Genomic DNA, 24,615 nt, shown 5'->3' with positions numbered 1-24,615 from the left:
TCTTGTGGGGAACACACCCCATCACATCAAAAGCTCCCCCTACTTTGCCAACAAGGTTCAGAAAAGTACACTGGATCCAGATGAAACCATTGTGTCCTTTGATGTGGTCTCTCTCTTCTCTTAAAAGATAGCGATCTCTGCCTTACCACCACATATTTTAAATACAAAGAGGGTTTCTACAGACAAAAACATGAGTGTTCCCCAGTGTCCCCAGCCTTTACATGGAGGAAGTGGGAAATAAAGCTCTTGGCTTTTTCAAAGGGACAGCACCTAGCCACTGGTACAGATACTTGGATGACACCTGGATCAAAATCGAAACCCAAAAAGTAGAATCCTTAATTCTTCACATCAAATCAGTGGATAAAAACATAAAGTTCAAAAGAGAAGATACAAAGGATAACAGCCATTTCTGGACTGTGCTGTGAGCATTGAGGAAAATGGAAACCTTAACACTGAGGTTTACCAGAAGCCCACACACATGGACCAGTACCTACTCTTTAACTCCAATCACCCTCTGGAACAAAAACTTGGAGTAATCAAGAAAAGGAACACACACATGTAAAGAAAACTCTTAAAACATGTAGTTATCCCAACTGGGCTTTCATCAAATTTGCAGAGATGCACAGTAAAGAAGGTCAGACACCAATTTGTCATCCTTTATGTAGCAGGTTTATCAGAGAAACAACCAGCCACAGCTCAGACAAAAACTGGTTCATCCCAAAGACATAACTCCCAAACACAAACTAAACAACATACTATATGCTGTGAAGTGCAGTGAGAAATGCTCAGACCTCTACGTTGGAGAGACCAAACAGCCACGTCATAAATGCATGGCACAACATAGAAGAGCCACCTCGACGGGACAAGACTCAGCTGTACACCTGCATCTAAAGGATAAAGGTCACTCTTTCGAGGATACTAATGTTTTGGACAGAGAAGACGGGCGGTTTGAAAGAGAAGTGAAAGAAGAACAGAGGTGGAGGTTTACAACACCATCTGCCGCTCACAATCCAGTTTTTAACACCCACTCACATCTTGTGTCAGTTGATCTCAGTAGGTAAGGCTCTCCATGGTTTCACCTCTGATGATAATGACCCACTCCCTTTTTCACACCTTGGCTCATGTGATGAGGAACATGAACAATAGTGGATAACGACCCTCTTAAGGGACAACTCCCACTAGGGCTTAAATACTTGGGACTCTCCAATATTTAGCTTTAGAACTGAAGAAGCCTTTTAGATGAGACGTGAAACGTCTTCAAGAAACTTAAAGAAGCCCAGTCACTTTTTCTTTCCAAGCTCCTTAGTTTATATAACATATATAAAATTGTATATATATTTATATTCCTGCAATATCTATATTCATATTCATAACATTTAAGGTATGGTACAGATGAAGGGTGAAGACTTAAATATGCTGTAGTTGAAATGTTTTTGACCTTCCTCCCAGAGTTGGAAACACATGATTTAAATGTTCCTATAACAAATAAAACTTTCGGCACTCTACTATGAAGAAACATTGCATTAATACAGTAAACGACCATCCAGTCACACGCACGCGGGCGCACACACACGCCTTTGAAGCAGTCTCGTTGTCTGCTCCACCTCGATATGTTTACAAGAAAAGGCTCGGGTCACGTCACGCCAACGCCACAATTTCAGGAAGGACGTACATCAAGTGCAGCAGGGAAAATAAAATGAGGGGGGAAAAAAAATAAAAAGACTACCACAAAAATATTGCAGGTGATGGTTATCTGACTTAATGGGAAACCCATACAAGGAAATGGTACATGCAGACTCGGTTCCAGAGATGAAACAAGAGCAATGTTTTCTTTCTAAGATCTACTTCAGCCAATAGAGTGTTTACTCAGGCTGCACCACATGTTTACATGAGATTAAAACTCATGACAAGACCTAACAATTTATTGACTTGGTTAGAGATACACATTTAAACAACAGAGAACATCTCATTTAAGGGTGTGTGATGCAGATTAAAGAAAAAAAAGTGTTTGAAATCGCTGTACTACTGAAATATAGTTAGCATAAGTACAACGTTTTTGACTTTTTAGGAATACATTTCTGTAAATGAGAGGAGATAACTGGTCTGGTAACAGACTGAGTTATTTTTCAAAGAACTGCAATACAACTCCAAATGGTTTCTTTTGATATGAGAAGATAATCTTTTTCTTTTACTACTTAACAATATCACGCAGAAAAGCCTTTTTTTCCCCCCGAGTCAGTTGGGGCCAGCACAGTGGAGCAGTGGTCCTGGTTTGAATCCGAGTTTCCATGCTCTCCCTGTGCTCGCACGGTTTCTCTCCGCATACTCTGGCTTGCTCAAACAGTCCAAAGACATGCATGCAGTTAGGATGATTGGTGATTCCAATAGAGCATGCATCAAAACGTTAATTGGGGATTGCAGAATGGCTGCTGGTGTGAATCTGAATGTGAATTGCTGTCTGTCTCTATACGACAGCTCTGCAACAGACTGGCAACCCGTACAGGGTGTACCCCACCTCTCACCCTGCGACAGCTGGAATAGGCTCCAAACCCACTGTGACCCAGAATGGGATAAGCAGAAAAGATGAATGGACTGGATAACTGGTCAGACCACCAACTAGAAAGCAATAATTCAAAGCTTGATCTTTATGTTTATGGACTCATAACAGATTTAATTACTGTTGCATACTGTCATCCTGAGATAAGACGTATGGAGTACAGTCTTATCTCAGTCGCTGTATCTAAAAGGACTGAAATGCTTCATAATCCTCACTGGCTTTTGTTCTTCTCCTTTTTTTCTGAGGGTTTCATTGTTTAGTTGCAATAAATCACATCAGTTTTGCATCATTCATCTCTCTGACCTCTGAAGAGCGTTCTGTTTGTGTGGACTAAAAATGATCCTCACAATCTTGCACATATTCAGTGATAAAATAATTACATGGGTTCAGGTTACAGTTTTATGGTGTGCGAACAGCACCGAATGACAAAGGATGATCTGCGGTGGACTCACCTCTAATCATCGAGCGCGACTGCGGCGAACAAACCACTGCAATTTTTGTTGACATTTGGAATAATAACATGTGTCACGAAGGCTGTATGTGTTCATCACTGCCATGCAGCGCAGCTGTTCAGCTGGGTTAGAGTGCTAGTGCCTTTGCATGTGCTTATTAAAGAAAATTGACATCAGTAATATATTTTTGTATTTTTTTTTTTTTTTATAGAAAGACACGGTGTTACTCAAGCAATCTGTTTCATTAACTACTAACAAAAATAATAAATAAATAAAAAGCCCCTCTGTTCCACAAGCTCCAGTTATTCCTGTCAACTGAAGGGTTGTTTTCTCCAGTGTCTGAAGTGATAATTAACAGAAGCACAACAGCGGGTAGCTCTATTAACAAAAATAGAGTCGTCTTATCCAGAAATGAACAGTTTTGTTATAACTCAGATTTTGTGATTTTATCTTATTTATTTATTTTTGGCTTTTCTTGTTTCGAGCTGTCGTCCTTTTTTTCAGCTCGCCGCTTTCATCTGCATCTGTCAGGAGATAGTGATGAAGCTAAAAATGGTTTCTAAAAAGGCAAAAACTTTGTCTGATCACAGCAATCAGAAATCCTTTTTAGCCTTCTTGTGCAGGATAAAGCACTGAATCGCTGAAATGCATTTGACTAAAAACAGAACAAAAGGGAACTCGGATAATTAATCTCTACAGAGAATCCATAAATACCAAAGTCCAAATGACTTAAAGTTCATGAGTTTGTTCTGCTGCATTTTCTTGCCTTTCGTGCCATATGGTGTTGTCTGTCTCCAGTCACGCTACGCAATCCCCCTCCCCGCCTCTCAAAGGGGACCAGAGTTCAGGTGTATTCATTAAGGCTGACTCCTTGCTGGACGCAATACAGATTCCTTTAACCTGAGGAGGACATCAGCTGCTCCGCTAAACAGAATTGGGGGCAGAGTTTGTTTATCTGCACTCGTGTAGCCAAGGTTTCGTTAAGCGTGCTTGGTTTTTAACCTTGGGTTTCAACTTTCCTCAGTACTGTAGCCCAGGGGCTGAATTTGACTTGAAGTAAGTTGAACAGAGGTTTCCTCTGGGTTAGTGAGAGCCACAGTGTTTAGCCATCAGCCCTTACCACTGACTTTGATTAATCCTTCATGGCTCAAGAACTGAAAAGAAAAGCTGGGGGTGCAAGGCGGACCATCTGGAAACCTTCATAAACATGCCTGTCTTTCCACGCTCTCCAAAGGATTCAAGGAAAATCGTAAAAATGAAAAGAGAGGTCCCTTTTGCACAGTTTTGTCCTCTCGAGGCACCCTGTGCATATGCAGCAAGCAGAAATGCGCTCATACTGAATCCTAGCCCTGCGCTGCACCTCACAGCCCGGCCCCAAAACACTGAATTGTGTAATGAAATACATTTTCAACAGGCCCGCGGTGAAGTTACACACACGTCCCTGCAATTTATGGCGAATGCTGATAATTTACTTCAGCTTAGCCTAATCTTTTTCACCTCAGCACTGTAGATGAACAGTAAGGCCTCTAAAAATGCGAGACAGAATCAGATTCAGTGCAGGGAAAAAGACAAGACCAGATCCATCTGGACTTGGTTATGAATTTCTTGTTTTCACTCTTAAAAAAAGTGTTATCAAGATGAGCAGTATAAATTATCTAGCCTATTTGGAAATATGTCATTGAGCAAGAACAGGTGCGGAGATTCATCTCTGACATTTCTGCAGCAAAGCAACGCAAATAAAGGAGGTGAAGGTGCAAAAACCACTAATTTTCTGCAGCTTAACAACCATTACAATGGACGAGCGTGTTATCATTGCAAACGTAACAACCTAAATATAAATCCAAATAATGTAAATCTTCATCACAATCTAAAGAGGGAGGAAACCTTCGAGCCAGACCATAAAAATCAGAAGAGAGAGTGATAAATGCAAATGTACAGACCCTTCAGCAGAGACGTAAAGAGGGTGGTCTCTGCAATAGCTCTGCCACCCAGACAGGCTTTTCCACAACTCAGTTTTATGTACCAGAAAAAAAAAAAGGTACTGAGTGCCCCCTAACCTCCCAACTCTTGGTAGGGAATGCCTGACGTGTCTCCTGTTACAGCTAGAACCGAGATCTTTTATCTTAATACTCGAGACCTGTTCATTTTGTGAGCATTCTTGCTACACATGTGTACACTGCATTTTGTTCCTTTCTGCTCTTCTGCAAAGACGATCCCATCCAAAGAAAACGGATAAATAAGATAAACAGATAAGAAGAGGTACAAAGGAGCAAACTGGGAAGTGTGGCTTTGGTTAAATATAAAGCTGTTGACAGCCGTGTCTGATGTGGCAACAGAGAATGTCCAGTGAGGTTTAACAAAATGAATGAGGAGAAGAAGTATAAATATTTGCAGAGTTTAGCTATTTATATTGTGGGCTGTACTGAATAGCAGCATTACACTTTTAAAGAAGGTGCGACCGGAGACAAATGAGCCTAGAAAGTAAGATAAATGTCTGGACCTCACAAATGCTACAATAAAGATCTGCTGCTTGAACAAATATTTATAAAAGTTAGCAATTAAAAATAAAAAAAGTGTCTATTTAAATAAAATAAAAAAATGCATACAATACGTGTTTTCACGCTCAGCTTTGGAGCCACAACATATTTTGACAGGAGCTCAAGCCCAGACAAATGTAGGAGCAATGAAAGAAAACAAGAGACACATGAGAAGGACAAAGAGCGATGGATACAGAAGTAGTGCAGGGAAGATGAGAGCAGAGAACGAGAAAAGAGGGCTTGTTGACAGGATCATTAGGTGGAAAATATTTCAGCTTGCCAAAACCAACAAAAACCAAGCATGCTACTTCCACACATACAATATGGCCACACCCAGTCAGTGGCAATATCAAGCATCTGTGCCTTCCAGCATTTTGCACAAAGTATAAAATAAGCAAGAGATTTCATGTCAAAGGTCCAAAGAGGAATTAAATTACTATTTACTGTAGGTAAGACACAAGAAAGAGCCCATTATGAATGGCGATGCACTTAAAGCTTTTTTTCAAAGGAAATTTATCCACAATTCAAACTCCTTCAGTACGAAACGGGAATGTTTAGAAATGAACAAAATGGAGCCTGCCAGGAACATTAATCTACCACCCACTCTCAGCAAGACTGCCACTGCCACAACCAGTGTGTCTTCTTTTATATTCTTGTCTCCTATTACCATTTTTCAGTCACATAGCTGATTTGCCTGGTCTTGCCTGCCTCAATCATCTCAGCGCTGAAGTCAAATCAAAGCGCGACATAGTATGTGATTGCACAACAGCTGCTCACGCACTGCGAGGGAGCGAAGAGCTCTTAGGAAAGACAGGGTATGGTGTGCGAATGGTGTACAAACGGGCGCTGTTATGGTCACTGGCGGGCACCAGTGTGTGTGCAGCTGGCAACAGGGCAGCACGAGGGGTTTTCCGCGCCGCGGTTAAGGACAAAGGTATTCTCTCATGGGCAGCTCAGATCAGAGTCAGGGTGGCGTTCGAGACACTTTCACAATCCAAGTGTGGGGATGCCAGTGGCTTTCACTTTTTCAACTCTGGGCTGAGAAGCTGTTGTTTACCACATCCTTGAGTTTTCCAGCCTGTAGCCATGGCTACAGTGGTCACAAATGAGCATCAAAAGGTGAGGAAGAGCAACGGGCTAACTCTTTAGAAAGCTTTCAGCGTCACTGTGAATTTACTGCAGCGAGGACTCGGTGGACAAAGATTCAAATCGGGGGGAAAAAACCTGTGGTAACAAAAAAACAAACAAACAAACAAACAAGAAAACACCACAGGGCTTTAGGGCACACTGCATCTCCACTTTAGAGTCACTGACATCTTTTATTTAAACCCGACAGGCAGCGACTCCGATAGCTAAGTTGGGGGAAAAAAGCAGATTTACAACTCGAAGCTAACATGTTAGAACAAAACAAATGAAATTATTTGTAATGAAGCGAGACTGATTTTGCTGTGAAGTGTTTATAAAGTTTTAAGTAGCGGATTGAAAGGCGCTCGATGAAAAATAATCACCGATCAAATCGATATACTTAAACGTGTTCCACAAACAGAAATTCCATCTAATATTTATTATGAGTCATAAATGCTGGAAGTGGCCACAATTTCAGATGATCAATCTGATGTCAACTATAAAAAATACATTAGGTAAAGCTTTAAAAGGACAGAGTGTGAGATATCCATATGCACCTTTGCCTTCACCTTCAACAGCTGGCCCTCTTTTCCAAGGTAGGCCTGCCTTTGCGACCTTGTACCAGATATAGAAGACATATACCACAGCTCCATATTTGGGTCTTGTACTCACAGCTACAGTAGTGGCCAGCTGTTAGGACTAAAGGTTTTCCCTCGGTTATTCCCCGAAAGCCTGAAAGCACACAGCAGCCCTCCTTCGGTCATAAACACACATGCACACACACCACCCACACCTGCTGTATGTCCTGAAAACAGGCAACGCAGCAAGTGTGTTTTGTTTTAGGCTGCCCTCTGTATACTAACGATGAGTTCACTGTGAGTGTGTCATTGACTAAAGAGAGGCATTTTCTGTTTACACCTACACACTTAGGAGGAAATGGCTTCAACGCTGATGACACTATTGCTGTACCCACTACTCATACAGAGTCCCCGGTAAAAGAACTTACTCACCCTGACACACACACGATGAATACAGTTGCCGAGTGTCCAACAAAAGGAAGCAGCACGATGGAGTAATGGGAGGTTTAAGATTAAAGACAGCTGTGGCAACTAAACTATAGTACTGTTACTCTGAGCTTTACGCAACGGAATGGTAAATATATGTTCCTCTTGTACTCAAAGAGAATTTTAAAGAGAACAGAAGACACCCCTGAATTAGTCTGACCCCATTCTGAAACATGCCAGGTAAGAGTAGGAGCAGGGACTTTGTTTTAATGCGAATGAACACATCTTAAGGCAACTTAATGTCATTACTCTGTCGGCACATCCAGGCCCTTATGATGAAATTCATCATTTTTAGACAATCGCTTCTCCTCCGAGGTGCTTCTTAGTGATTTGTCAAGAAAGAAGAAGACGGCGCCCAGTCACCCTGCACAGTTGGGGTCTCCATCAGGGGGAAAAAAGACCACCAGCACAGCTGAGGAGGGCTGAAAGAGATTCTTTTATTATGCTATCAAATTAAGGCTCAGATAGGTTTGGTCCCAGGGTACTGGAAGAGTTAACAAAGCCCTGCACACAGCGAAAACCTTGTGTCACCTGCTCACATCACTCAGCTTTTCAAGTGTAACAGCTGCTTCCTTCCTCACACATAGCAATATCCTCACTCATTCACACTAACGGCTTAACTGTCCCGCATAACACAGTGAGATTACCGGACATTCTCAGAAGTCTGATGTGTTTGGATTTTTTATAACTTAGTTGTTTTTTCAAAGATCTGAGTGAGGACGTCCACTTATCGTCCTGGATCGGAGGGGATTAAAGTGAAGTGACAGATCAAGCAAAATATAATAATCCATCGAGGGACTTTTAGAAAGTGTTTTCTTTAACATATTTGACTCATTTTTCACAGATTCTGATGTTAGGATCCAACAGCTGCCTCTTCTCCAGGACATTAGCACGTAGTACATATGAAAGCCAATAACTCACAGTCCCTGTCAAAAAGCAATGAATTACTGACAGATTAGGGAGCTGATATATGTTTTAGGTGCGAAACGTAACTTGTCTTCTGTCAGATTAACTTCAGGAGAAGCCCCCAAACATTGGTTAAAATCGATATACTCTAAGATCTGAGGCAGTATTTACAGATGTGCCTCACAGTGGTTGCTGTGGTTGGGCTCAGGTATGCATGTTGTGCAGAAGGTGCCAAGAGATCAGCAAAAGAATGATGGCATCGTTTCCAAGAATTTTCTTGATAGTCATGATAAATTATTCTTTCCCTTTGATTTCTGCTTCATTTGGATGTTACTGGAAGCAGCGTTCGAGTCCTCCACTGCCGTACGTATGCACTCATCCATTCATAACACGAGCTGTGTTCTGATCACTAGATGATGCAGAGTGTGTTCATCCTCTCGCGACGTAAACGCTTCCGCTTAGTCTGGAACTTCTCACCACACCGGATGCTGTCCACTAATACAAAAAGTCTTTAACAATAAACAAAAACAAACCGCAGCGTAGATGAAATGATGATTCTGTGAGTGCAATAAGAAAACAAGTGACTCACTCGAGCTGTCATAAGTCAAGTCGTAATGTCAGACAGCAAAACAAACAATCTGGTTTCATTTGATAAAACAGGTTTCTTAACACGTGAAAGAGAGGAAATGCAGATCCCGATTCTTTTTATATGTCTGGATTAACGGCTTTTGTAAATTTGCCTGCAGGCTGCTGCACGCAAAACTGTAGACAATGGCAAGCACGACTTCAGAAAGTTTGTCGTTTTACTTCCAAATGGTCAAGATCAGGATCGTTTCCTTCCGTTTGTGTTCATCGAAGAAATCAAACATTCAGCAGCGTTTTAAAACCACAGCAGTCTTCTATAAGGCAATGTGTTTGCCGCTATATGTTAGATTACAACATGCTCTTTGCTGTACAGAGCCCTGGACCTGATCTTGATATTGTGGAGATTCTGGCACAATCAGATGGCCACCTCAGAGACACGCCTGTCCAGACCCCCGGACTCCTGGATAGTTTTAAAAAAGTGGGTATGACTAATAGCCGAGCAGCTTGATCCACAGAACCTGACAAGCTGTTCTCCAGTGGCCTGTAAATACAGAGAGCTTGGCAGATGTGAAGGCCCGTTTCCTGCAGACATGGTTGTAGCTTTACCCGCAGCAATCAATACAATTGACCGACTTACAGATACTCCACATTCATCCGAGGCCACAACTAACATCCTTTAGCGTCACTAGAGATGAGTTTATCTTTTCGCTTGCGTAGTAGGATTGAGTAAGTTTTGCTTTTACTCAGTTGACCATCGAAAGACATGGAAGGAGTGAAGGAAGTTGTTGTTTATCCAGTGCAAAGAGGTACTTACTGTAATGATTCACTTACGTAGAACATATTAACTTACTGGAAGAAAACAGAAAAAGCTTTTTTTTCTCGGTTTCGTGTTTATTGCTTTGTATTAATCATGTCTTCTGTAACTTATACAGTTGTTTTACAACTCGGGAAAATTTTGGCCTTCGGTTCCAAGGAATGGCTTTCTAAACGCATCGTAAACCTTTCTCTTTGATAGACTTTGATCAATGTTTTGTATCATCACCAAGCTTTAACACTGAATGTGAATAAGGGCTATCGGTTTATTTTCCATATTTGGTCTTGTTGTCCGTTTTAGCTAAGTTCAAATAACAACCAATCAGGAGCTTTTTCATATAATCACAACAAATCTATAATTTATATATTAGCATATTTTCTGCAGGTGAATTATGTGCAACAGCAAATGTGACGGAGTAAATGTAGCCTTCTGTACTGACTTGAGGTCAGATGCAGGATGACTGGGGTGTAATTGCTCGAGTTCTTGAGCCTTTAACAATGCAACAAATTGTAAATCAAGCTTAAGCTTAGTTCTCGTTTGCTTGCTCAATTGTTTAAGTTATTAAGAGTATTTGAGATTGCCAACAGCTTTTTTCCCCTCTTTTTGACAGCAGGAATGCAAGTATTTGATTTCAAAATGAGAAGCGAAAACACGCAAAACATTTACGCACATTTATATGTGTGTGGGGTTGAGGAAGGGGTAGGGGCTGAGGGGCATTGTGCATGCGTGCGTGCATGCGTGTGTGCGTGCGTGCGCAAAATTGTTGCTGGTGGGCCTCAGCAGGACTGTTGAGGTTGGAGGAATCGTACGTTCAGCTGTGATTTCCATCAACACATTCCTGGACGCTCACACACTCTCTCAGCGGAGCTGCGCACAGCACCCCCCAAGGATGTGACCTGCAGCCTGCAGACACAAATGGCTGTCTCACAAGCGCTTATCACAACACAGCAGCCTGTAGGATAATGGGACGCCTTAATCTGAAGCCACGTGGAGCTGAGCAAACTTTGACTAGTGTTGCTCCTTCATGCTGGCCCTATGGAAAACAGCGGATGATATACAACACTGTTCGGCAGTATGCCAGCAGGTTTCACCATGCCAAACTGATTACAGGGTAGAGGTCAGACCACATGGACAACAAATGGTCCCTGGCACTGGGGGTTGGGCATAAGGCGGAAAGCATCATGCTCAAAAAGACAGCAATTGTCACCGAGACTGTTTAAAGGATACATGATATTCCAAAGCACCAGGAAGTGCACAGTTGCTCATATGCTGCACACTGTTGTGCATTTTGTCAGAAAGCCAAAGTTGGCGCAAACACAAATAATAAAACATGTGGCCTCACAAAAGTATGCAAAAACTGGTCCGCAGATTAAACTAATGTTTCAAAATTCCCAGGAAGCTAAAACGGAGCCAAAGAGAAGGAGAAAGTATTAAATGGGACTTAAGACATTGATAACGAGCAACTTAAACACTCAACTCAGCAGAACCTCCGACCATCTGTGCTGAATAACTGTACAGTAACTGGCACTTAATCGGTGTGTGTTTCTCTTCTGCTGCCCTAACAAAAAGACATGACTAAAATCCCCACACAAGTCCAATCAATCAATGTTATTGGCAAACTGCAAGGCTGGCGTGAAGCCACAATGTGCTGCATGCCTCCAAATGCATAAAGGGGTTCAGTTTGAGGGAAGGTTCTGCTCACAGCAGTTTCTACGCCATGGTCCACATCTCGACTCGAGATTACACAGGTCTTATATTTGTCTTATATTGATATGGTTTGTGATGAGTCATGACCAGCTGTTCTGTGTAATATGGGAATATATACAGACTGCTTTTTCCTTCTATGGCAAGTGGAAGCGGTTCTCCTAAGAATAATTTGAACTGAACAGAACAATAGCTTTTAACTTTGGCGACACCTCAGGGGAATGCGTCATATCCTGGCACTCCTTCTGTACCTGCTACTTTGCATATCAAGTCAAACACTGTACCAATAAAGACGGGTTGAAAAAAAGGTTTTGTTAAGTGTGGTACCGTAGCGTCTTCCGATTAAAACCTTTGTGGTGATCCACAAAAGCTTTTTGAAAACGTTTGAAAAGGTCCTTTCATTTACTTTAAAACATATTAATGTATAACACACAACTGGCAAAGAATAAGGTGCGGGAGTTACTGTGAGCCGCTGAGATAAAGATGGGTTGTGGTGGCCTGTGTTCACCATGTGGTGGAGCTGAGTGCTGGTTTCCCGAAGTGTCTGTTCACCAGAACAGACAAGCAGGCAGGCAAAGCCCGGCGCACACTGTATCCAAGTGCGAGCGCTCGAATGACGCTCTCGTGCTGAGCTGCTATTTGACTTTATTATCTATGCTCTACGGATTTCACTTTCTGTCTTCTCCTTAATAAGTTCAAGAAGTGTTGGCTTGTTTGCATGCCAGATACTGTTAGAGACACACCACAGGCAAGGAGGAAAGACACCCTGAATTTAGATGTCAGGTACAGTACGGAGGTGCTCAGGACAAAAGCTGGAGAGCAGTAACTGCATTCTAAAATGGGTGTGAAACCCTCCTCTGCAACAGAGCGGACTCATGTCTTCCTCTTCATACTTTTCTCTCCCTCACTGTCTGCCTCTCTTTTCCACTGGCTGTATCTCCCTCTTGCCCTCTACCCTAATGTCTTTGTCTGCTTTCTGTCATGCATTCCCTCATTTTGCTCCCCCTCCCCACAACCCGCCCTCCTTCCTTTATCCACGCTATCTTCTTCTTTAGCTCACTCTGTCCATCTACATCTGCACCCCCTCCCCTCGCTCTCCCTCCCTGGAAGGCACACATACACAGATAATACTGCGGCTACATGCTGCTTCTGCAACATACTGCAGCAGGCGAGCATACTCCACTGCAGCCCTTTAACACAATGGCCATTTCTCTTATGACCTCACAATGAAAACAGCTCTAGGTCTAAACAGATTGCATGTTCTCTGCATCTCAATCAAAATCACACAGTACATTTTTTGGGGAGGAGGGAAATACATTTCACAGAGACTCCCTGCAACATGCAATGCATCATTTTTTTTTATCTGCATCTGCTAATATCAGCCTTTCACAAGACCAGCATGTTAATCAAAGCAACATGCCCTGCTTGCTTCCAATTCCTTTTAATACCATATGTATTTTCAGTTAAGCACTCCCACTGCCTATGGACATATCACCCCTGATTCGCCCTGTCTTGCCTTCTCCCCCGAAGCATGACAGAACGAGACGTGCTGTTGTAACACAATGGGACTTTTTTTTTTTTATTGAACCATGAACAAACACATTCACACAAACACACACTCCCAATCACACACAAAAACAAAACACACAGAGACAGACATCTAGTGATCGTGGCACATGAAAGGACATACAGTGATGCCATTGTTGGAATATCCAGGAGTGATTTAAGGAAATGACAAAGTGTCGACAGATAACAACACAAAGAGAACACAAAGATGCTTTTACACAAAGACAAAAGAGCGACAAAACTGTGAAAAGGATGACTTGAGATTCAATGAAGAAGTATGCTTTAACCTCAGCTTTGACACATGCAGATACTATCGTGCTTAGCTTTAAGTTGGAACTGTCGGGTGTTCGGTCATGTTTTATCCATTGTGGCTACTGTACATCTCAGCCCACATGTTCATTGCTTTGTGATATCATATTACCTTTGATATTGCTGCATTACCAGCTCTTTTCGTCTGCTAAGGTCATCATATACAGTTTCATGTGCCGCCAGTCACATGTTCGCAAGCTCGATCAAACAGGTGCTACCACCAGGGGTTCCTAGGGTCTCAAGCACGATCTGACCTTTCTTATTTACTTGCCATTAAACTGACTACTGTTTATCGAATTAATTTTTCATAAATGTTAGCGCAGTATGTATTGCATCACTGACCCTTTAAATATTAAATGCACATAAGTGCAAAGGAATATATCACTGCACTGGAGAAGAGCCAAATCTCATGACAAGCAATATAGTGAGAGTCACACAATCTGTCTGTGAATCTCAAATGAAGCCTTTTATATGCAATATTAAAGATACAATATTAAGCCCCATTTAAACACAATACGGAGGACTTCTTTTCGGCGCAATTGTTTGCTGGAAATCAAACTTGCATGCTGAAACCCCTGAGAATCTCCGTGTTTCCAAACACAATGGGTCCTTTCTTTATCTGAAAAGGCTCTAATAATGAAGCTCAGCTTAAGTCTGTTAACTGTAAACAATAGCTCTAAAAGGTGGCCTTGACAAATGCAAAACAAGAAGGTGGAGGTGATTATTGTGCCCTGAGTGCGCCCAAGGACAGGGTGTGATGGATAAACTCCAATCCCCCTCCTTTTCCCCACCATTTACACCTCCATCAGCGTGGGATGAGTACAGAAATCACCTAGTTGGAAGGTCAGCAATAACAAGAACATCTCCACTGGTGTGGCACGAGGAACCTTACTTTTTAAGTCACTCATTCTTCAAAAATAGTGAATATGTGGATGTTGTAAACTAGGAAATCTCTCACTCGGAATAGCGTGAATAAAAATATGCCGTCACGCACGAGAGGTTTGATTAAACAATCACTATCTGCGCTGACTTCATTCACGTCGCATGCTCATGCCTGCACAGTATCAAAGTCTTGCGCCATTACTCAGTGGTCTACAAACAGAAAAGCCGGGTGATCTCAGTGGAGGAAGTTGGATTTCCTCAAGCACATCCAACAGTTTCTGACTCTTGCATGCCAGACAACCATATAGATCTCTGACAGTCCAGCACCAGATAACATCAAGTCCCTTCTTGAAAGGATGCAGAGCAACATAAGGTCTTTAAAACTCTTTCTTTCTTTCTTTCTTTCTTTCTTTCTTTCTTTCTTTCTTTCTTTCTTTCTTATATTTTGATATATAAATGTATTCGATTCATCTACTCAAAAAACAAGCTCCCCACAGCAGCTAAAAATTCGCTACCCATACTGTGAGGAACAAACATAAGCTCACTAACCCACTGAATGGAAGCAGCTGTTATCAAAACTCTTTCATCTGATACAATACTTTGCAAAAATCTGCAATGCACACACACCACTACCACTACTAAACAAGCCTGTTAGATTCTATCACACACACTGAAGATACTTTTTACAACTCTCATATTCTGTCAAGCTATGTTTCAGATCTAAATCTGTAGTCTGCTGCTTTTGCTGCGTGTCGGTGACGGTCAAAGACACTGTGCAGAACAGTTTTGTGGGGTTTTGCATTGCAAGCGAAGAATGGTGAATGAAAGGAGATAACACACCATACATTGCATTTAAATTCCATTCACCCCAAAGTGCAATTCTGTTTCCACTGATTAATAGGCCAAAACCACATGTGTGGACAGTTGTTCTTCATGCGTGTTACTCTTCTTGCATGCCTGTTTGTAATGGCTCCTTTGGATCTCTCAATTGGCAGGAGAACAGTTATAACAACAACAACAATGCCAGTACATCTGTGCCGCTTTGCCTGTTGCTTAGGAGTCAGTACTCACTGCTTTGGACGTTAACAGTGCCAGTGGAGTTGTCCTTTCCCAGCAGGTTCTCCACCACACATGTGTAATTCCCAGAATCCTCCAGTTTTGCTCTGCTGATCTGGACTCTGGAGTTTTTCCTGTGGGTGACAACACTCACATAGCTGAGTCAGGGGAATCAGGGCAGGGAGGAAATAGCAAGTGAAGGCAACAAGTGGAAATACTGAGGGAGGGGTGCCGGTGCATGACAGGGCATGGCACCAGCTCTTCTGTAATAAGGATTCATGATTACTTGCTCTGGAGAGTGGGATGACTGTTTTTAATAAGAAACCGTGGAACAATATGTTAGAACTAGCTGCTGTGTTGTTTTGTAGCTTTGTTTCACGTCGATATTGTTATATCGTGGCCTCCTTAAGTTTTAACCTTTGCTCAACAGTAGCCACGGTGAGTAATTGCTGGACAAGGACACAGAAAACTGTCATATTTCCTTTCTTTCCTTGGGTATTTCTTATTTTCTAATGATGTTTTAAATCAATTAAAAAGAAAACATAATTACAAAAGAACCCCAGACCATCAGGTATTTTTGATGTTAATTTACAACAAGGTAATAAAGCATCCTCCCCCACCCCCCACACTGCTGTTATGAAAGAGGCATTTGTAAAGCTTTCCACAGGGCGACCTGAACCCCAGAGCTAGTTTTAACTCTGAGTGTTCCACACCTTTGATCTGTTCAAAAGCTAATTTATGTGTGATCTCCAAAAATAGTCTAAAGGCTGGCAGTAACAAAACTGTGGCTACACAGCGTGCAAAAGAAAACCAGAAACAAAGAAAATTATAATTTGTAGGGTTTTCAAAAAAGATATATATATGAGGGGCACTATATCATACTCTTGTATTGCTAATAATAATAATATATTCTTTGAAGAGGGACGAAACAGAAAACAGCTACTGCAGACGTAGCTCACCCTCAGTTTTATCAGGTTTAGCTGGTTTAGCTGAGAATAAGTCAGCGACATCACCCTGTATGTTTCAGCTTTACATAAAACATTAGCCCCCGGTTGCACTCCTCCAAACCAACTTGACTAGTGCTAACTTGCACTTCTGCCACATTGAGTGCTTAGATATATGATCTATTGCTTTGAAATGCAACTTTTTATTTGAATGAGAAAGTTAAATAAAAGGAGGGATCAAACGCTAACTGAGTCATTACAGTGCACTTCAATGAAGGAATTATCCTTTATAATCCCAAATACTAGAAAAGAGGAGGAAAACTGCATCAGCCCTGCCTTCTGACAGTAACGTCACCCACGGAGAACCTTTTACCGTACCGCCTATGTTGGGTTTACAGTACTCGGTTTTTGATTTGTACTCACTTGCCGCTCCTTATTTTGACTTTTTTGCTTTTCTTCAGCTCGTTGCCATCTTTGAACCATCTGTAGGTAGGGGCAGGGTTTCCTGTGGCCTCGCACCTAACTGTGAGCTTGCTTCCCTCGTCCACTATCATTGGATTTTTCATCGGTTTTAACTTTGGAGCCGCAGCTAAAAATAGAGAAAGACAAAAAAAAACAAAAAACAACAAGTCAGTGATAATATATAGACATGGACTTGATTATGGTTTGGTTTGTGTGTAATTGTGTGTTTTAGGAGGAGACAAAGAGACTGCAACAGAGGCGGTGATTGTCTCTACGGACTGAGCCAACAGCTCTCTCATGTAACCTCCAGATGTTGTCACCAGAGACATGATCAGCTTTACCTCAGACTAATAAACAGGCTGATTTTCAATCTGGCATCGCTTTTATAAAAACACCTGAAGCAATATTTAGCAAACATCCATTGGCTGATCTAGAAAATCTGTAACCGCAAACTTTAAAGCCAATCTGTACGCAAGAAAAGCCAATAACATTATGACTGCATAACAACTAGTCTGTTGTGATGATGGGAACAACAAAAACAAAAAAAGGGATTTAATTATAGCTCTTCTGTTTGTTACAGTATTGTGCTTTGCAAGAGCACAAAACCCTTGTTTTGCCCAGAAATGTTAAACTTTGAGTGAATTTCTTGTGTGTTCATTTCTTTCTCTGTATGCTCATATCAATGATCAGTGCCTCGGCAGTACACTCTGTAAATTCTTGCAACTTTTCTTTCCCCTTTCTTTAGTCCCCAGAAGAGGAAAAGATTTTAATTGAAATATGAAAATGATCTGCATCCAAAGCACACACAAAACAGACAACACAGACACACTCACTCATTCACACAAACACTTGCCAGCTGACAGCTGCACACATGTTTAGGAGAAAACTCATCCAGGGCGGAGCAAGAGGAAAGAGGTGAACAAGGGTCAGCCAGGGCTGGCCGAGAGCCCCCTCCAAACCCTAATGCGCACACGCACGCACACACACACACACACACACACACACACACACACACACACACACACACACACACACACACACACACACACAATTTCCTGCTCCATGTGTAACATTTAAAATTTCATGCATTTGCTGAGTTGAGTGGTCCCACAAATTGCAGCTATTTGTGGTGCATCAAAGGATGACAGCTGAATGAAGACAAAGCATGACAAGCAAAATGAAGTACACACAGGTAATGACTTCAATTAAACACTGAAATAGCAGTGTACCGAAATTATCCCTTGTTGTCCTCTTTTTTTTAAAGAGACTGTCCCACTTCACTGACCTGGTTAAGCGACATGTCTGCACAGAGAGAAAAACTCTAATGATGCTGCAGTTTTTATGTTCTGTGTGTGTTTAAGTGGGCAGCGGGTGACAGTGGTGGGTTTTGATGCAGCTACAGGTATATCTGTAGATTGATTATATCTACATAACAGCATTTTCACATTTTAAAATGTGGCATTCCAAACGTATACCGTTGTTAAACAATAACCACAGGTTTGTGCGCTACTTTTGAAGGTATTGTTCCTTGTCAGTTCTGCAGAGGTCACTGTTGCTTATTACTGATCCTACCTCAATATACTCTATTATTCACAGGAACAGAAATGCAAGCACTTTCCGGTGCCATGTAAGCCAAGCAGATGTGACATTTAGGAACTCTGTTGCAGCCAAGCTTGTCAGTGTGTCCTACAACTGACAGTGTGTCCTCCACTCTACATCCTGACACAGACCTGTGCTCGATCTCCCGGGCCACTTGGCGCTAATTCTCCTGACAGGAGCCGGAGGTCAGTGCTCATGGTCCCAGTCATGGATCTCTCAGTAACGGACATGAAATGATTCCTCAGCTGAAGCAAAAGTATGATGTAGACAAATCATTCATTCTTGTAAATAGAATTTTGCTAAGAACACTAACGCATTATAATTATTATTTATAATTACACTATTTATATTATTACATAATTATTACTTACAATAATAATTATTATACAGTTATTACTTTATAATTAATTATTATACTTGCACTTCAAAAGGTTTTTCAGTTATCTGTTCACCTGGCAGTTAAAAAACCCCAACAACAACAACAACAACAAATACAAACGTCCCTTTTTCTTCCCCTGCACTCCTGATACAATCAGCTAAATTCAGTTTGCCTGCAGGAGGTGTACAACTTTTAAGGAGTAAAGATACGGACATTTTTTTATTTTTTTTGCACGAAAGGACAAGAATGCTGAAATACTGAAAACCGCCCCCAGGACAGAAATAGCTGCATTATACTTACATAACACAACTTGCAAGCATCTGCACAGATAGCATGCTAATGCAAAGCTAGCAAAGAGTGTATGCCGACTCCAGCCCAGCAGCCAGACCCTGAACTTGTTGCTCATATTTTGAGCATTGTAGCCTCCATTTCTACCTGTAAATGTTCCTACAGTAGAGTCACTGTGGCAACCGCATTAAGGTCTCTTTTGGCTAGCTATATCTTTACTTCATGTTCATATATAAATGCTAAAATGAAAGATCCTGTGTTGGTCCTCATTAGTATAGAGATGTGTGTTGGTCTGTGGGACTATATCCTCAGGTTTATAAGTTACCTGGTCATTATGAGACTATGCTTTTCAACTCATTTAACAGAGTAATGTGAAAGTAATCTAATAAGTAGTTTGACAAATTACTGAGTAATTGGTGAGTAATTAACTTACTGAATTTAACTGCGTTTGAGAAAAGTAACAAGCAGTGTATAATAAATTACTTTTTTGAGTAACCGTTGTTACTCACGTTTTGCCAAAAACATTTCTGATATTTAGTGAAGTAATCTTAATTGCTGAAGGTTATTGTTAGATAGCTCGAGTTAGGCCTCAGAAACCAGTTTTAAACATAAAAGAATGTAAAAACCACGATTACTCTACAATAGTGAATACTATAATTAGAAAATTGTGCTTGTGTTGCACACACTGCTTTTTTCAGGGATCAAAGAGAGAAAAATGTCAGATTTAAAATAGATCCCAACCAACAGAGATCAATGGAAAAGCTGGTATTTTTAGTTCAATAGCTGGCATTTGATACTAAAATTACTGGAGAAAAACAAGGAACTTTTATCTGTGAACAACATCCTGCTGGAAAAGACTCCTACACAGTGGAGAGTCGCAGATGTGCCACTGTAAGGTGGCACGTACTAACTTTAATGAGCTTACGGTCTCAATATGGATTTGTGCGCTGCAACTGCTTGACACATTCGGTTCAGTTCAGTTCAATTTCATCCAGTTCAGTACAGTTATATTCACATAACTCCATCTCACAACCACAGTCATCTCAGGGCACTTAACACTGTAAAGTAAAGACCTTACGGTATTATAGAGAAAACCCAAAGATCCCCTTTGAGGAAGCACTTGGCGCGACAGTGGTTTGGGACAATAAAACCTTATTTATGCAGTAAGACATAAATGTGGCTTTGCAGAGAGTCATAACGTTATATAGGCTTCACATATTGTATATTACCATTCAAAATCAACTCTGCTAGTGGGGCTGGTTTATCGACAGCCTGCAGCAAGACCATATAGTGAGTGCAAGACTCCTGATGCTCCAGATGTACTTCATTAAGCATTTATTTATTAAATCTAATATATTACACAGGATTGGAAACTCAATGGAGATAAGACTTCACAATGTAGGCTCCTGGTACTCTTCACATTGCAGAGCTAATGGAAAATTACCAAAAATGAATCAGCTGTGCTGTAACTGCATTGTTGAATACAGTAAAATAGAGTACACATGTGTCATGTTTAATAAGCAGCTTACTCAGACACTCTCAAGGACTTTTATTTCAATTTAATTAGGATATTATTCTCTACTTTTCTATTTAGTGACATACAAAGCTTACAGAATTTACATGGGTCCCAATTCTACATAAATGAAAATACTGTGCATGATTTCCCTACACACTCAACTCTGCCAGACCCAGCACATTGCCTGGGGACAGCCTTGTCAGTCATAGCGCGGAGCGGGAATGAGGCTGAAACGTATAGAATGTTTAGTGCTTTGTCTGGACACAGGCCTGTCCTTGCCAAGCAAATTAAACAAGTTTCGTCCTTGACTGGAAAACTTCCAGGAAAACAGAGCTGCACTTTTCATCAAACAATAAGCCAGATGTGTGAGAGGGAGTACTCCAGTATACCGTGCTAATGAAGACGCAAGGAATCTTTGATATACATTTAATGGTAACTTTAAACCATGTATACATTAGCACAAAGAAGGATTTAAAATCCATGTACTTTGTGATGTAGTAGCTCAGTTCTGGAACGACACATGGAAAAAAAGCACTATTCAATCAACAGTTTAATGGACATTATTGTGCAGGCTGTGCAACAAAGTAAAGGCCAACATACATTTTTTTTAGAGAGCATGTTCATTTTACCAAGTGCAATTAATGTTTTCCAACAGGATAATAAAGACTCGTTATCCTTGAAAATAAAATAATTTCTTGGGGACAAGCAGTTGTCTCATTTTCCATTACAGCAGTGGAAAAAGTTTCAGGGAGTAATGATAAACCCTCGCCTCAACAACAGCCTGATTTTCTCAATTTGAAGCACAGGGGCAGCTGCAGATATGGACTATAAAAACCCAATTTGAGAATAGAAGCCTATCCGGTGTGTCAACGGCTCATGTCTTGGGTAACAGTTGGAAACCTCAGCCCAGAGAGTTGTTCAGAAACAAAGTTACTTGATGAATTAACAATACAGTGCTCTTATTGAGTGAACGATTCTGTTTTACTTCCAGGAGCTTAGACAAGGAATCTGAGGCATGCCTTTGTGTTTTCCTTTCTAGACAAAGTATCCCTGATTACTCTGGTGTTATGTCACTTCACTGCACGTTGTCAAAAGACAAATTACATGGTGAGACAGCCAGAGAAATGGGTTTTGCATGTGGGAATGGTCTTCAAGCACCTCACACTAGTCACTGTAACTCAACATCTGTTCAAAGAGATCATTTCAACAGCCTCCCAGCACATCTAGTGCACTTTCACCAAATAATTATCTGGGACATTGTTTATATGTGACCTCTCTCTTACCAACACTGCATGTCAGATTTTAATTGTGACTACTGTTCTGAATGATGAACGTTTGACAGAAGTGATAATGACTGCAATTCAAAACTCTTTTGAGTAAATGAATCCTGGGTTTAATCACTTCTCCTTTCTAGTAATTTTCCTATGAATTCAATGCTGACACTTGAGTTAAATATAGTAGTCAGTCAGTAGTCATCAAGACTCCAAAGCAGGGCACAAAAATAGACTAAACATTGAAGATGCAATTGTGAATTCAAAAGGTCTTATCTCACCCCATCTGTATTTTGGATTATCGCACTGGTTCACTTGGGACCAAAAGAGGTTCTTCCATTTAGATTTGCTTACAAGCAGCAGAACTGGCTTCTATTTACAGTTTGTTGAACACACAAAAGGTAAACTTTTACCAGTCCATGTTTCACAATGTTTCCTCCATGCTTGCCAGTGCAGTGCTTGCAAAACCATGTTTGTTTCAGAGTCCAAGTACTATAGAATTTTGTTTGCAACATTAAAATATATGTGTATATAAAAAAAACTAAAATTTCTTCTATCATGTCTATAGCACGGTCCAGGATCATCGCTTCATTATGGTTCAGGTCTTGAATGGTTAAGAGTGCCACAGCCCACCTTAAAAACCAGGATATCCCATTGGGCATCCCTAATCTAATAAGAAAAAACTGATGTATGTTGTTAAAATTTATTCAAAAAACAAACCACAGAGGCTGTCAGCCAGAAATTGCTAATGCTACCTAGTCATGCACAAAATGTTAAAGCCAATGTGTGACCCACCTGCCACTGGGACATTTTGCATTAATGTTTTATTGATTATTGCATTAATTGTTGTTTAGTTGTTTTGTACTGCTGAGGTTTTATACATTTCAGTTACCGCTAATTAAAGAGTAGTAAAGTAGTTTATTTATCATTCTTTTGTAAGCTAACATCACAAAAGCTACAGTGGGTAGTGACGCAAGTGTGACTTGGCAAAGGTTTTACCCCAGGTGCCCTTCCTGACAGAGTCCCAAAGGCAATAGTGTTTCCTCCTGGGATCCTGGGAATCTTCCGCTTGTCATGTGTAAACCACTACACTATTAGCATATAAATTTGAAAAAAATAAATAAACAAAATTATAATTCCATGTTAGGGCCTTACCCTGTGCTTATTTAGCTGTAAGTGACATTTATGTTCAGGAAGTTTCCATTAATATAACCATAGTCGTTACTGTTATGTTCAATGCCCCAACTGTGCCACGATAAGCGCCATGCAAATGCTTTACACAAATCAGAATTCCTTGGTATTTGATTCCCAGAAGCTGCTGCCTTCTGTGTAATTTAAATATGACATGGCATAACAAATTTAAATAAGACATTTGTTTATTCTACCAAGAAGTATTTTTACATCGATATGGGAATGAATGCGAAAGGGATGCTCGCATCAACACCTCCCTACATGGCTCCACGAAGCTTTCGACTACTTCCGGCCCTCCATTCGACGGTTTAAACCAAGCTGGGTATTTTTGGTTCTTGAGTCTCTATCTATAGCGTTACCTGAAAGGGTGAGGAATTTTGTTTTGTTTTGTTTTTTTTAAAAAGGGGGAAAAACGGTCTGGGGGGTAACTGACGAAACCCAAACAGCAATAAAATGAAAGCAAGACAGAAGAAAGAAAAGCTTCTCGTGTGTTGGTAGATCAAACAAGGGCAGCAGCTGGAAAGAGATTCCAGCAGGATGCCCATGATACTCTGTTTCTGCTAGATGTGTAATACACTTTCAAATGGCTGTAGGGATTTGACTACAGCCATTACTACAGCTGCTGGTCTCCTAACCCCAGCCACTGAGATTGGTGAACAAACATTGTAAAGACAGAGAGGGACAGAAAGATGGGATGCAGAGGTCTACTTTTATGGGAAGACAGTTCTGATATCCCACAAACTTAAACTTTATCATAAGTTATTTTTAAGGTATTTTCTTTCAGACAACTTTTCCATAAGACGTTTGCAGAATGGCAGCGAACCTAACATAAACACAGGCACAGTTATTGAGGATTTATTGTATTCTATCATCTAGAATCAATGTCGTCTTACTTATTTTCTCAATCCTTTTCCTGTTTCCAGCAGGAGCTTGTAATAGCACATTAAAATAAATATATTGAGTAAGAGCTGTAAGAAGCAAGATCACACCTGAATCAGAAGTTGAGGCTGTCTGATCTTTCACCATTAACTCCTCTGACTATTGGTTGCCATAAATAAGATTACTTGATGTAAACTCTGGAATTCTTCAATTTAAAGGTGTGGTGGGTGTTAGCACATGGCAAAAAACACTTGGCACAAAAGGAAGGAATAAGCTCTTCACTTCCATAATTAATTATTACCACGCTCACTAGGCACGCAAGCCAAAAAAAAGAAAAAGAAAAAAAAGAGCATGCCTTGTTCTGTCTTGGTATTAGAAGTAGGAGGAAGTCTGTGAAAAATAAAATACTTTTCCAGTTTTCCCCTTGCTCTGGTGTCTTACTTGCCAGCGAGGACCAACGCTTTAGCAGAAATGTCTTTGTCGGGACCTGTAGAAGTTCTGCCTTTCCCACCCTAGACCTGCCTCATTA

At 40.9% G+C, this 24,615-nt stretch overlaps 1 protein-coding gene across 4 annotated transcripts in view; it reads right to left on the bottom strand.

The window, feature by feature from the left end:
- The window catches only part of nrg2a (neuregulin 2a), a 78,495-nt gene that overhangs the window by 24,567 nt on the left and 29,313 nt on the right, over nucleotides 1-24,615 (bottom strand). For all 4 annotated transcript variants that reach the window (XM_076889135.1, XM_004564045.6, XM_076889136.1 and 1 more), the window contains exons 2-3: nucleotides 16,925-17,090; nucleotides 15,573-15,691 (exon numbers count right to left, since the gene is read on the bottom strand). In XM_076889135.1, coding sequence (XP_076745250.1) covers nucleotides 15,573-15,691; nucleotides 16,925-17,090 — 285 coding nt within the window. The remainder of the gene's footprint in view (nucleotides 1-15,572; nucleotides 15,692-16,924; nucleotides 17,091-24,615) is intronic.

This window comes from Maylandia zebra, linkage group LG10 (assembly GCF_041146795.1).
Source record: "Maylandia zebra isolate NMK-2024a linkage group LG10, Mzebra_GT3a, whole genome shotgun sequence".
In the NCBI taxonomy this organism is placed as follows: Eukaryota; Metazoa; Chordata; class Actinopteri; order Cichliformes; family Cichlidae; genus Maylandia; species Maylandia zebra.
This window is presented reverse-complemented; position numbering and strand designations above follow the sequence as displayed.